This window comes from Ctenopharyngodon idella, chromosome 15 (genome assembly GCF_019924925.1).
Source record: "Ctenopharyngodon idella isolate HZGC_01 chromosome 15, HZGC01, whole genome shotgun sequence".
NCBI lineage: Eukaryota > Metazoa > Chordata > Actinopteri > Cypriniformes > Xenocyprididae > Ctenopharyngodon > Ctenopharyngodon idella.
In genome coordinates this window covers 7,061,719-7,075,824 of record NC_067234.1, presented here as the reverse complement: position 1 = coordinate 7,075,824, position 14,106 = coordinate 7,061,719, and the positions used below count along the sequence as shown (strand labels likewise).

General features: G+C 35.3%; 1 protein-coding gene and 1 long non-coding RNA gene across 2 annotated transcripts in view; one reads left to right on the top strand and one right to left on the bottom strand.

Annotated features, from left to right (window-relative positions):
- Positions 1 to 14,106, bottom strand: part of cog6 (component of oligomeric golgi complex 6) — a 67,705-nt gene that overhangs the window by 31,408 nt on the left and 22,191 nt on the right. Inside the window, exons 6-10 of the mRNA XM_051863905.1 lie at positions 13,317 to 13,399; positions 13,112 to 13,182; positions 12,699 to 12,792; positions 3,967 to 4,095; positions 1,138 to 1,229 (exon numbers count right to left, since the gene is read on the bottom strand). Of these exons, the coding sequence (XP_051719865.1) occupies positions 1,138 to 1,229; positions 3,967 to 4,095; positions 12,699 to 12,792; positions 13,112 to 13,182; positions 13,317 to 13,399 (469 nt within the window). The remainder of the gene's footprint in view (positions 1 to 1,137; positions 1,230 to 3,966; positions 4,096 to 12,698; positions 12,793 to 13,111; positions 13,183 to 13,316; positions 13,400 to 14,106) is intronic.
- Positions 4,593 to 8,699, top strand: LOC127496204 (uncharacterized). Its single transcript, XR_007925264.1, has 2 exons — positions 4,593 to 6,825; positions 7,802 to 8,699. It is a non-coding gene; the product is annotated as an uncharacterized LOC127496204 (long non-coding RNA).

The following is a 14,106-nucleotide window of genomic DNA, read 5'->3' as shown; positions in this document are numbered from 1 at the left end:
TAAGTATATGTAAACTGAGTTTACATGGCTTTTTAAAAATGGAGGGTGCCGGTGTTTCCTAAGCCATGTGTTAGCTCAATCAGCGTACGTCATTGGTAGATCCTATTGTGCTGGGTTAGATCCTACTCTGAAGTAGGAGTCAATTTAGTCCCCCCAAAAGGCGCTCCTTTAACTAAAATCATTTCCAGTTCCTGCGATGTGAACACGCCAAAAAGCGGATACTTCCACCAAAAGTTAGGAACTGTGAAAACGTTCCTCCGATGCGAAAGCCCCGTTTCTATTGCTCAGTGCGGTGAATTTGCATGCCCTTAAGCGAATTATTTATGAATTTTTCTAGCGATTTCGGAATGAAAATTGTTTCTACACTTGTTCTTTTCAATTTTTTTTTCACACAGAAGTCACTTTCAAACCAACAGATTTCTGTTCATCAGTGTGGCGAATTCGCATTAGCAAATTCCAATAGGAATCAGTGCTATCAGGAATTTGAGGGCATGAAAATTCGTCGCACTGAGCAACAGGGCTTTCGCATCGGAGGGACGTTTTCATAGTTCCTATAACTATTGGCGGAAGTATCCGCTTTTTGGTTATTCACACCGCAGGAACTGGAAATGATTTTATTAATCATTTTCAGCAAATGTGCTTAAGAGAGTGTGCAGTTATATTTTGTCTTCATAAAGAAATGGCAAGTAACATTGAATTAAAAGTGAAATTTTAAAGTGAAATTTTAAACTAGAAATAGTTGTAATAGAAATGCTTGTAAAACGTACTACAATAATATGTTTTAATTCTTTTTTTTTTTTTTTATTGACGATGGAGCTTTTCTTAACAATGGAGCAGCATGAGGCAAGACTTCAGCATCTGTACAATGAGTGAATGCATCCCATTTGATCTTCAACAGAAATGGTATGAAAACTTTGGTGAGTAAAATAATTTTAATAACTTAAAAAAAATTAAATTTAGAACAATCAATTGACACATTATATCTATAGTATATAGATGAACAGGAAAACAAATAAAGACACAGGCCTCTACTCAAATGTGACGTCACATTGTAGATAGATTTGTTCATATTGGAAGCAAACTAGTTCTGAACTAGCAAATCTCACTTCCAGTGTAAACACAGTGTAGATACCGTACCTGGCACAGTAACCTGCTTGAGCAAAGCTTCCAGGTGCTCCTTCTCTGAGGCTGTGGCTTGGTGAAGCCAGGCCAACATGTCCCCAACATACCTGTTTGGATGATTGTATGTTCAGACATGTATAAGCACAAATAGAGATACAAACATCATTTATCATTATCCGTACAACATTTTTTAGAAATTTGTATTATTTGTACATCTCTCAATCGTCATTAGATATCATTGCATTATATGCCCCCACACTAAAAACTACAGAGCTTTGATCATAAAACTAACCATTTAAATACATAAATGCTAAATATTAGTACCTTTAGAAAGGGTGCCGGCCCAGTGACAGCTTTTGTACTTTTTTTTTTTTTTTTTTTTTTTGCTGAGAGTGTATCATACTATAGGAGTCATAAAAGCCTGATGTATCATTTATGATACTCAACAAAAAACACTATTTTCTTATGCAAAAAAAAGTCAGTTATTTAATCCGATTCCTTCAAAAATGCTGATTCATTCAGGAACGAAGCAAGTGACGGTCTTTGTCATTAAATCACTGATTCGTTAAAAAAATGCTGATTCATTCAGGGATGAAACACAATTGCTCTTTAGTAAAGCAGTTAAGCAGCAACATTGTGCCTAAAATGTAACTCACAATAGTAACTTTTTGTTTATTGAACTGCTGTATTAAATCAACATTTGCAAACATGCTCATATTCAGGAAAAACAGTACTCTTGTTAAAGTGATAATGATTAATTACATAGTTTAGAAATATAAGACAAAACTTCATACAGGGACATTTATTGCCTCCATATCTTGAATTTTGGGGTCATTCTAAGTGCATTCTACTAGGCTACATCACATCGTGAAAGCACAAACTCTCAAGGAGTGTTTTTGTTTGGTTTTTGAAAATTGAGTGACATACTCGATAATGTCAGCTCACATATCAGTGGAATTTCTTTTAACTTTTAACTCTTTTAAGCCATGCCGTGTCTTCAAAAGATGCAGCAGTCAACACATCCATCTAGCACATTTATGTTCACATAAAAACAATGGAAAATCAGCACAGTGGAATGCAAAAACGCTTTCTATTAGGGATGCACCGATACCAAGTTCATGTACTTGTACTCGTACTCGTAAAAATATCCCCGATACCAAAGACCAATACCTCACGTGAATTTTCCGTGCACAGTGACACCGGCGGCAGCAGCAGAAACAATGTCAGCCTCAGGGGTGTGGAAATACTTCAAATTAATGATGACAACACACACATTGCAAAGTGCATGCTCTCAATCACAATTCGTTATCGATTAGTGAAGGCGGGATAGGCAGAATCGCGCTGAATGACACAGGCCAGAAGCGCTCTCTCTCTCGCTCGTGTGCGATCAGTTCTCCTCGTGGCTGAATGGTCAAATGCACACATAGTTGTCAAAATGTCCATCGTGTAGAGTATCTCACGTAAATACAGTCGGTTATGGCTTAAGTGGACGTAAACATTTGGGTGAAAACAGGATATGTGTCAGTATCCATGGATTCGGTCTTAAAGAGACCGTAGCCTATATTTGTCATTAATGTTAATAAAACAACAAAATATGTTAAATAAATATATACATGGTAAATAAACCTACTGTATCTGAAAAACTAGTTTATTTAATTTGTATCTCTATAGTATTTGTTGTATTGTTTGTAATTTGTTTGTAAATTTCTTTGTATATAACAACAATTACATATATTGGTAATTATGCCCTTTGAAGGTTATTGGACACTGTGAAATTTTTGTTGTTTAAGTTTGTGACAAGCACATAAAATTAAAGTAATAATAAAGAAGCTGTCCTACATTCATTAGTCTCACTGTGTTGTGCTTGGAAAACTGCAACATCAAGAAAAAAAAAAAAGAAAAAAAAAAAAAGAGATTAATAAATGTATATGCATTGGTATCGGCGAGTACTAGAAAAAAAAAGTATCGGTACTCATACTCGGTCCTTAAAAAATGGTATCGGTGCATCCCTACTTTCTATGTGACTGGCCCCTTTTCAGGTTTAGAATGAGGGAGAATAAATGATGACAATTTTCATTTTTGGGTGAACTATTCCTTTAATACCTCATTTTAGGAGTTTGTTCAAATCTCTAACCCTAACAATGAGCAACTGCAATAGTGATGATGGCCTTAGCAAACAAAAACAGCTTGCACAGGTAGGAACTGGAAATGGAAATTACTTGAAGTGTTTCTTCTAGATTTGTAGTTACACCTAGTTGAGTTATAGATTTCCTGAGATTTGAGGCCATCACACAGTCAGCTATCATTACATCGGCTCCATATCCTTTAACACCGGACAGCAGGGGGAAGTGCTGTTCTGAGAACCACAGCTTCCCACTTTTATCGACGTTCTGCCAAGAACCTCATGTTCTCTCCTCGGGTTCCTGACGGGAGGGGGGAGGAGGGCGTTCGAAAGCTTGATGGGGTGCCGGCCTGGAGCACGTGTGACGATCCATAGATCTCAACAGCCCGACCTTTCTCTGAACCCACACTAAGTAATTCTATGAAAGAGGAAGCACTTCCCTGAAAGAATCAGGTTGGGTTTAATGTGCTTAGATGCTGAATTGGATTTGCAGCTTCGGGATACGCAGCACATAAAGGAGCATGGCGGCTCCACATGTGAGGACGTTAATCAGCGATGGAGAGGCTTTTAGTGGCTAACAATGGCGTGACCCTCAAAATGACCCTCAATTATAGCCGATTTGAAGTAATTTTTAGCGTGTAGAATAGAAAATGTCATCCATTGTGTTTCCGCAAGCTTTTGAATGGAATGATCGCAATGAGTGCACTTGTCGTGGACTCTACCTCATCGGATCGTGAGAGTGCATCTCTATGGGTCTTGGGGTGCCACCCGGGCCTCCGCGGGTCAGGGCGTCAATAAAGCCTCGGACCACGGCAGAACGCCGCGCCGTTCCGAACTCATCCAGTGTGTACCTGGGAGAAGGAGAAAAAAGAGTGAGAATTAGATATGAATTCAAGAGGTCATGGTTTGGCTGGTTAGCATGGCCCTGTTATCTTATGTTGTAACTACATTCTCTGCAGGCAAAAAGGATCCTCCTCAATTGAGGGCCATTCCAAATTAGCTGTTTTTTTCTGGGAATTTTTTTTTCAAAACAATATATATTGACAATATTTCAATTTTCTTTTAATGTAGGGTCAATGCCTTAGCAGTTGCTGATTCATTTTATTGGCCTGTTAAAAGCGCAACATCATTCTCGAGCTGCCATCAAACAACTTTTTTCCCATAGCTCCTTAGTGATTAGACACATGGTCATGTTTTGTTGCTGAGAACTTCCATATATATGCTGACCCTCTAGCGAGGAACCCCATTCGCAAAATAAAGGAAGTTCATGCATATAACTGGGAATAGTAAGCATGAAATTATAAAGACATGTTTACAAAATTAAATAATTGTCTTTTTATATTGTCATTGTATTAAAACCAAAATAATTATTAAAACATTATCTGGAAAATATTTAGTTAACTATATAAGTTATACAGTATGCAGTAAAATGTAGAGAGAAATCTTTTTGATTCAGTTTCACATAAGATTCAAATTGAATTGTGTTTTTAATAAAAAAATATTGTTACAAAGAAGACACAAATTATTTAGGAAAAATTAACATCAGTAATAAATAAATAAAATATTCTACAATTATATATATAATTCTATATGGCACAGTTGTTTTGACTTCATACTGTTAAAAACCAGGGATGCCAATTGTATGACATCATGAATAATCTACTCATTTCAGTCCTTACGAAGTAAAATTAATAGGTGATAATGTAAAATTTGCCTTTCTTAAAATGTTTTTTAATGTTTTTTTTTCTCTAAAATTTTCAGAAGACCCCCTAGCATAATGGTTGTCAGCCTTTTTGACTCCAACTATCCATCATGACTATTCCATATCTAGAAATCACACTTTTAAAATTTAAATTCATTTATCCAGGTTTTCCTGGTTCAAGCCTATTTTAATGCTTGTTTTGTCTTAAGTCATCTTGAGGTACATACTGAAAATATGTAGTTTGCACATTTCTATTATAAACAAGATTAAATGCCCGGGCCACAAAACAAAACAGTCACCGAAATCAGCAAGAAAAAAATACTTTAGGTTAGAAAGACCCAGGGTCACACACACAGACAAAAACAATGGAGGGCCCCATTCACAGTTAGGAAATGTGGCCATGTTTTGATCTACGGGCTGAGAACGGCCCTGTGCAGACTAAACAGTAGCGACCACAGCGGCCAGAGAAAAAGGGAGGAGAGGAGGGATGGAGAAGTTTGGCACAAATTCTAGGAACTCTGGGGGCCCCGTCCTCTCGCTCTTTCTCCTTCGGCCTTGGACTCCCGTAGATAAAATCACTGCGGGTCGGGGGGGGGGAGAGTATGGGATAAAAGAAGGGGACACAGACAGAATGAGAGAGAGAACAAGAAAACATAAAAATGTGTGAGAAAAAAAAAAAAAAAAACACGGAATGACAAGGAAACGCGCAAGCCCATCCACGTGTTAAAACGCATGACGCTACTGTGGCACCTTGGGAAACTGTGTGGTCTATTAAAAAGATAAACTGAAGTTTTAGGAAAGATAGAAATGGAAACAATGTGAGAGTATCTGAACATTTTGACAACTATTGAGAGATGCTGGGGATGTTTTTACAGATTGGCTGCACCGAAAGTTGCGATGAAGAAATTAGCTAAAGAAAGGAAATATACATGATCCGGGGTCATCTGGTCTCCATTCTCTATTCCATTCTTTAAAAATAATAGAAAAGGTTGTGCATAAACAGATGTATGAATATGTATGAAAAGATCAATTTATGATTTTCATAGGAGGTCTTATTCAACAGATCACTTGCACTTAAAATACTCTGTCATAAGTGGTCCTAAAGATAAGAGTAATACATCTTTTGAATCTGTGAAAAGTCTACTTTTATTTGTGTGCACTCTCAATAACAACAAAACGTTGTGCTAAATCTTTAGTCAAGGGCAGCCCTAACAGAATCTATACTCTTTGGTTCTAAATTCAAATTGCGTAAAGTTGCTGAGTTGGAAGTCAAGTCGGTGACTGTGTAATATCAAATAAAACTTCAGTTTATTATTTATGTTGTGTTTTTGGCAACAATTTAAAGGTAGGGTAGGCAACATCGGAAAGGCTAGCAATAGCAAGTTAGCTTTGAAAGCATTAAATCCCACCCTCCCTTCAGAGCGCTATTCAAAGCAACGCCTCCTCCAAAACACATGAACCCACACAACCAGAGCAGAGTCTGCAAAGCATCACGAGATGAGAGACAGTGTTAAATTACCTCATGTCTCAAAGCACATCACATTACAATAATAATGAAAGTAAACAACTTGAGATCCAACTTGTACCACCTGACTGCTGCAGATTCATTTTGGCATTGATAGTGTTGACATAGAAACACATAAATCAGAGTCTGAGGACAAGAACAGCTCTGGGTAGAATGTCACGGGTTGCCATCTTGTAATTACGGTTACGACATGGCATGAATGCAGCATAAGCTCAATGTTTTTAATTCAGGAGGAACTGTAAAAGGCGGCTGCTGTTTGTTTGTGGCACTCAGTGACTGTCTGTCTACAACTCTGCATAGTCTTATGGAACGCACTGATGACGTGTGATGTCTGTGTGAGCAGGGTGCGCGGAGGTATGGAAATACGTATGTTATCGGACAGAATGCAATGATTGGACGAACATTTTATGGTCCTATGCCTTCCACAGATGATTTATGTACATCTATTAATATTTAGACCACTTCTATTATTGATTGCTATTAGAATGTGAAGAGAGTTTTAACCAGTATAACAAAAAGTGTTTATAAAACAAATTGCCTACCCTACCTTTCACTGGTGCAAGCATGGCCTTGAAAGTTTTAGGCAGGGTAAATGCCAAGATTAAATTTCTAGCTAGACATGCTAGTTTTCTGGAAAAAGAATATTTAAAATTGCTTGTTTCAGGCTTAGTGCAATGCCATTTTGAGAATGCCTGTAACTTCTTGGATGTCTGATTTATCTAGTATGTGGGTGGGAAAGTTACAAGATAAATCGATTAGATTAGTTGTAGGACTTCATTGTTTTACTAATGTGGATGATAACCATTTTCGACAGCTTGGCTGGTTACTAATTGAAAGAAGAGTAGCTCACCTGAAACTAAAAATTGTACAGAAGATTACCAGTAGAGTACAATTTACAATACTAGACAAAGTCTTATGGATCTTAATCGGTGTCATTGTAAGACCATGTATGGGCAGAGGTTGTTTGAATAGTTATAAGAGTGAACAGAACAGTCCGAACAGTCAGAACAGTCCGATCTTTTATCGCCCTACAATCCTTCACGCTCTTTAAGATCACAAAACTCTGGACTTCTGGTTGTACCTAGGATAGCTAAGTCATCTAAAGGAGGGAGAGCGTTTTCACATTTGGCTCCTAAACTCTGGAATAGCCTTCCTGATAATGTTCGGGGCTCAGACTCGCTCACCCAGTTTAAATCTAGATTAAAGACACATCTCTTTAGCCAAGCATTCACATAATCCATCTCATATCAGATCAATTGCACATGACTATCTTTGCTTAATGTTATGAACAGCAGCTATGCTAATTATTCTCCATTTGCTTTTCTGCTAGAGAGTACATCAGTTTCAGTTTGGATCCAGCCTCTTAAGAAGACCTCAGATGACTAAAACTTTGGAAAAGACGGCGCCAACTCCTGCGATGACTTCAGAAGATGCAACATCTGGATCAACATGCACATTCGCAAATTTCTATATATCCTAATTATTGTTAATATGTAATTAATTTTTCCAGGAGCTCTTTGCTTCTACCTTCAATTAAATTGCTAACAGTGATTGTATATTAATCGCCTAAATTATTACATTATTAGCTAACTGCAGTCTCCAAATTGTAATGTTGATATGCATTCTCTGTAAAGCTGCTTTGAAACGATATGTATTGTGAAAAGCGCTATACAAATAAATGTGAATTGAATTGAATTGAACAGTACAGGAGTGGAATAAGTTACCTATGGATATTAAAGGTTTAGTTTTAAAGTGAAAAGTTGGTTGTGAAGTTGTATTTGTGCTGCGACAGCATGCCAATATATCCATTGGCAATAGTGTTGTTTTTGAAATCAAGGATCACAATAGAAACAAGTTTTTTTTAAAGGGTTAGTTCACACAAAAATGAAAACTTCAAATTTCAAAAAAAAAAAAAAAAAAAAAAAAACACATAAGACTTGCGCTCATCTTCAAAACACAAATGAAGACTTTTTAAATGAAATCTCAAAGATTTCTGGCCCTCTATGGACAGTCAGGAAATCAACTACCACTTGCCTTTGTTGCTTCATAAAGAGATCGTACAACTAATCCATATGAATCGAGTGAGTTTTAACATCTCATTATGAACTTTTTGAAGTGTCAAAGTGGTAGTTGCGTGGACTGCATCTTACATTTACATTTATTAATTTAGCAGATTCATCTTTCAGATTTCATTAAAATATTAAAGTCTTATGGGTTTGGAACGACATAATAACATGACATAATAAGTTATTCACAGAATTTTCATTTTTGGGTGAACCCTTTAATTTTATTATGTTATCCTTGACAAACGAGTTGTAACACAATTAGTATTTTACCTCATATTTGTCAAATAAACAAACTCATCCACGTTCATTTCAACAACGAACCATGTGATATCAACTTAACTCAGCACGTTCAGAACAGCAAAAATAGGGCTGCATTTTATTTTACAGTATGTGCACTTACAAGTACTTGTACAGAGTACTTACCTAAGAAAGTACTGGGTAATATAAGGTAACTACACGTAGTGTTTCCCATGCATAGATTTATTGTATTTAATAAATAATATTTAAACTTCTCATTACAACATAAATGGTTGTTAATGTTGTGTTTTTCACCATTGCTGTCAAAAAAAAAACAAAAATTGAAAGTGTGATAAGGCTTTGTCCTTATCAAACCGCAAAAGACTGTCTGTTTGCACCACGCAAAGAGAAGTGTGCGCATCGCTCATGCGATCAGCACGTGATCAACTCTGTGTCTCAGTTCACAGTGAATGAGTGCAGTCAAAGAACTTATACCAAAAATAGACTCTGTGCAGAAACAATCTTTTCACTTCTACACCGCACCGATCATGCAATGCATTTGCCGCGCCACATCCGTGTGACGTGTGAATGCTCTAATCTATGAATATAGGCACAGAAAATATATTCACAGCATATGCACTGCAAACAGAGTATGAGTAAAACAGGTGGAAAGAGTGAACCCAAGTATGAACACCCTTAAAAGTAACTATTTCCATTAGACAGTAGCTGTAGAGTCTTTGTTTTTTGTGTCTGGATGTCTCGGTATAGCAATATGAGACATTTTCATATGAAATGCCATATCACAATATATGACAGTCTTTGATCGTTTTAAAACTTACTAAATAAAAAGGTTAGATATTTTGCATTTACTTGTCTGTAATTTGACCATTAACTGATATCAGAGAACCGTGATCATGCGAATATGTTGTTAAATCTCAGGGGTACTTCAAGTAAATATTTAAGTCAGCGGGGTTTGGCTAACAAGTTTGGAAACCTACGAATAATTGAGCTCAAAAAAAAAAAAAAAATTTCACCAAAATGACGATAGACTGTTTTTGCTAGTTGACATGGTGTTATGAGTTGTTGCTAGGGTGTTCTGGGTGGTTGCTTACTGGCCAAAGTCAAAAAATCCCACCCATAAGTTGTTATCTGTGATTTTCAGGTCTCTAGATAGCTTGGGTTGATTATGTGTCTAATTACCTCTTCTATATGCAATATGAGGTATCATTCATTTTCATAGCACAAAAGTGCAGGACGTGCTGATGTTTAGCACTTTCGGTAAGGGGTTTTCTCAGATGGCTAGCCCTAAGTATGAGTAATAATAAGAGTATGAATAATATCTACAACCTGTGTGGGCTTCACCAAAAATATGTTATGTAATCTAAACTGAATTCAAAACATACTGAAGTGAGTTTATTTAAACTGTAGAAATATGTCATTTTTATGGCTGTGTTCATTCATGCAAACCAAGTTGTTGTTGTATTGTATTGATATGGCTCATTAACTCAAACACACTAATCAATCTTGACGGTTGTTTTCTTTTACGGAAGTCTGAACATTAATAATGTACTGACAGTTGGAGGAAGGTACAGTAAACACAGGAAACTGCTTCCATAAGGATGTGTGAGTCTGACACCTTGTGGTACATGATGGAATTGCAGTCTGATTCCCTATTGTTCACAGGTATGGGTAACCACTTATGTTTACAGTACCAATGCTAAATCTTACACAATCGCATGTACACTTGACAAGACAGTACATCCCATAGTTTGGCAAAAACATCACTTTTACTTGCAACCACAAAATTCTAAATAATAATAATAATTATTAAAATAGTGGACAAATATATTAATAATTTTATTAATTAATATGTTAAAATTAATAACAATTCAAGATTAATTAATATCAGATTTGCCCCTAATATATTTTTGTTCAGTACATTTAGTTTTTAACCTGTTAACTGTCACCCCCACTTTTTTTTTTTAGACATGAAAATTTACTATCCAAACTTAAATGGTTGTAATTCAAGAACACTTTGGAATATAGACATAAGGCTGGTCTTGTTTTAAAGATGAAATTTGGCAGATTATTGCAGAAGTGAAATAACTTATGTAAGTGAAACAGAAAAAAAGTTATAGAAGTTCAAGTTTATGAAAATGTAAAATGTAAAAATATAATATTTTATATAAAATATATATTTTACAAAACAAGTTTTACTCTAAAACTGCAAGGAAATCAAAGCCAAAAATCTGAACAAGTTGTGTTCCAAATTTCAGGTTGATATCTCAAAAAATGTGCTTTCAGTAAGATTTTATTTGGGCGCAGTACCACACTTTTTCACTAGATGACAACCAAGCTCCATTACTGACCATATAAGGGCGCCTCCATTTCCATATATGGTTTGAGTGATCTGAACCATATATTTCCATAATTTTCATACAATTTATGAAGTAGACATCCTATATAGAAGTAGTATGGGAAGTTTGGCAGAATTTGATATGAATTCAGCTTCTAATAAACATAAAAACAACATGTATGTGGGTTATAGATCACCGCCACAATCATAAATGTATTTTTTTTCCTATTAAAAACATTTTCAGACCTTTTTTTCTCAAAAAATTGAATGGATGTTATCTTTTGAACTCTTGGCATGAAAACAAACATGTTTCAACCAATCTTCAATGATTTTTCATGTTCATCGCTATTTCAAAATAAAGGTCTGAACATGCCTTATGAGTATGAAAATATGCTTGTTGCAAATTGATAAATTACTGCTCTTCTGTAATTTATTTTGAAAATCAGTCACCAAATATGAAAACTAGAGATTCTAAGCTTTCAAATGATATATAGTTTGTCAAGATTAGTTTAGTTTTAGTACAGGATATTACTGTTTTAAGTATGTAATGGCTGTGGGCCCACCGGTGGGCCAGTGACAGTTAACAGGTTAAATTGTTAACGTATTATGTAAAGTTCGGATTCAGTTTTTTTTTGTTTTGTTTTGTTTTTTCCAGCAAGGACACATTAAATTGATCAGAAGATGACAATTCTATTTCAAATAAATGTTGTTCTTTTGAACTTTCTGTTCATCAATGAATCCTGAAAATATAAATATAATATAATATAATATATACACGTATATATATATATATATATATATATATATATATATATATATATATATATATATATATATATATATATATATATATATATATATGGCTTTCAGCAAAAATATGAAGCAGCACAACTGTTTTCAATATTGTTTTCAATATAATAAATGTTTCTTGAGCAGCAAATCAGCATATTAGAATGATTTCTGAAGGATCATGTGACACTGAAGACTGGAGTAATGATGCTGAAAACTCAACTTTGATCACAGGAATAAATAACATTTTAACATATATTCAAATAGAAAACAGTTCTTTTAAATTGTAATGATATTTCACAATATTACTGTTTTTACTGTATTTCGGATCACATAAATGCAACCAAATGAATGGTGAGCAAAAGAGACAAAAAAAGTTTTGTTCAAACTTCCGAACAGTATTCACCACAAATAAAAATTATGACTTAACTCTTAATTAAAGATTTTAAAAAGTTATATCATTGAGTTGGTCTCTCTACACTTCTACTTACATATTTGCTAAATCTCAAACAGTTTAAGTAGACAATATTGTACCTTCATCTTTTATCCAACTGCACATACTTTATTGCTTCAAATCAATATTTGTAAATTCGTGATTTGCCTCGGAGCTGACTGGCTTGATTCATGGCTTTGAACTCTATATTAAACAATGTTTGAAAAAGCCCACAGAGAAAATAAATGGGTAAAACACCACTTCTGAAAAAGAATGTACGTTGTTGTACTCTACAGGCACTGGAAGACTGTGTTGAAGTGCATGTGTGAGCGACAGAAGAACTCACTTATAAAGAACAGGCCGATCCTGGAGAGACTCCATAGCCTGACTCAACACAGGAGGAATATCACATGTTTCCTGAGTCAACCCTCTGCACTCATCTACAGACACCAAAGACAGACACAGAAACATCTATGAGGCCTCCTATAGCACTAAGCCACATAAATTACTTGTTTTATTTATATTACGTAACTAAAATATAGTACTAAAATCATCATGAATGACAGAAAAAACAGAGGAGTGTCATAAGACATTCTAAATGCTATGAGTCAATTTTCTGTTCCAAATTCTCTGGCAGTAGCAGCTGTGCTTATATTCCAGAAACTTCTCTCTCGACTCTGTGTGTGCTGTGTGTGTGTGTGCTGTGTGTGTGTGAGTGTGTGTGTGTGTGTGTGTGAGAGATCCAGAGAACACACTCACTCTGAGCCCAGCGATAGAGCTGCTCATATGCCGTCTCCTGTAACACAGCCATCTGCTCCATGATCTCCAGCCTGCAGTTTAAGCACAGACATCACTGAACATCTACATGTAAAAAAGCCTATGAGAATCAAGTTATCATTAAGTTATTTTTTTGTATATTTTGACATTTTCTAAGTCTATTTTATTCTATTATATTTTCTCTCACCCGGCTGTTTGCTGGTTGGTCCTCAGTAGGACCTTCACATCTTCATGGATGTTCTTCACACGGTTCAGCGCTCTGAAGAAGTCCTACACAATAAATAGAGTTCACTCAACTATTACAGCTGATTGTGTCTACATTTATTTTTCAATTTGTCTGCAAGACATGGTTTCTTTTAAGAGTTTTATCTGAGAAGATCATGAAACATTCTAAAAATTGGAAGATTGAGTTGAAATGTTTGTAGACTTCTCCTGTCAGAGTACTTCTATGAAATTATGTCTGTTTGTTCTGCATGTTTTTTTTTTTTAAATGGGATGTTAAAAAACTAAATAAATAAAAAATTAAATGCATCAGATGTATTATTACAATTATTACATTTATAATCAGTGTTGGGGAAAAGTAATGTTTTTATTGTCCTAAAAAAGTAACTAATTGTGTTACTTTTTATGGAAAGTAATGTTACGGTACTTTTGCATTACCTTAATAACAAAGTGAGGTTTTTTTATTAAAAAAAAAATAAACAAAATAAAAACAAACCGAGGGCCTTTTCACATCCCAAGTGAAATGAATAAGCCTCAGGCTGAAGGAAATGAAAAATTCAGTAGAGGGCGCAGCTCAAACAAACATTTCAGCTGTGCTGCTGTGCTTTTCTGAATTACAGAAGAACAGGAGAAGAAAGTTCAATGCTCTTACTTCAACAATAAAAACAAAAAATGAAAAGCAAATGTGATGTTTTGCTTATTCGTATGGTTGAATTGGATCATCAAAGGTCAGCAGCAAAGACATTGGTTCATAA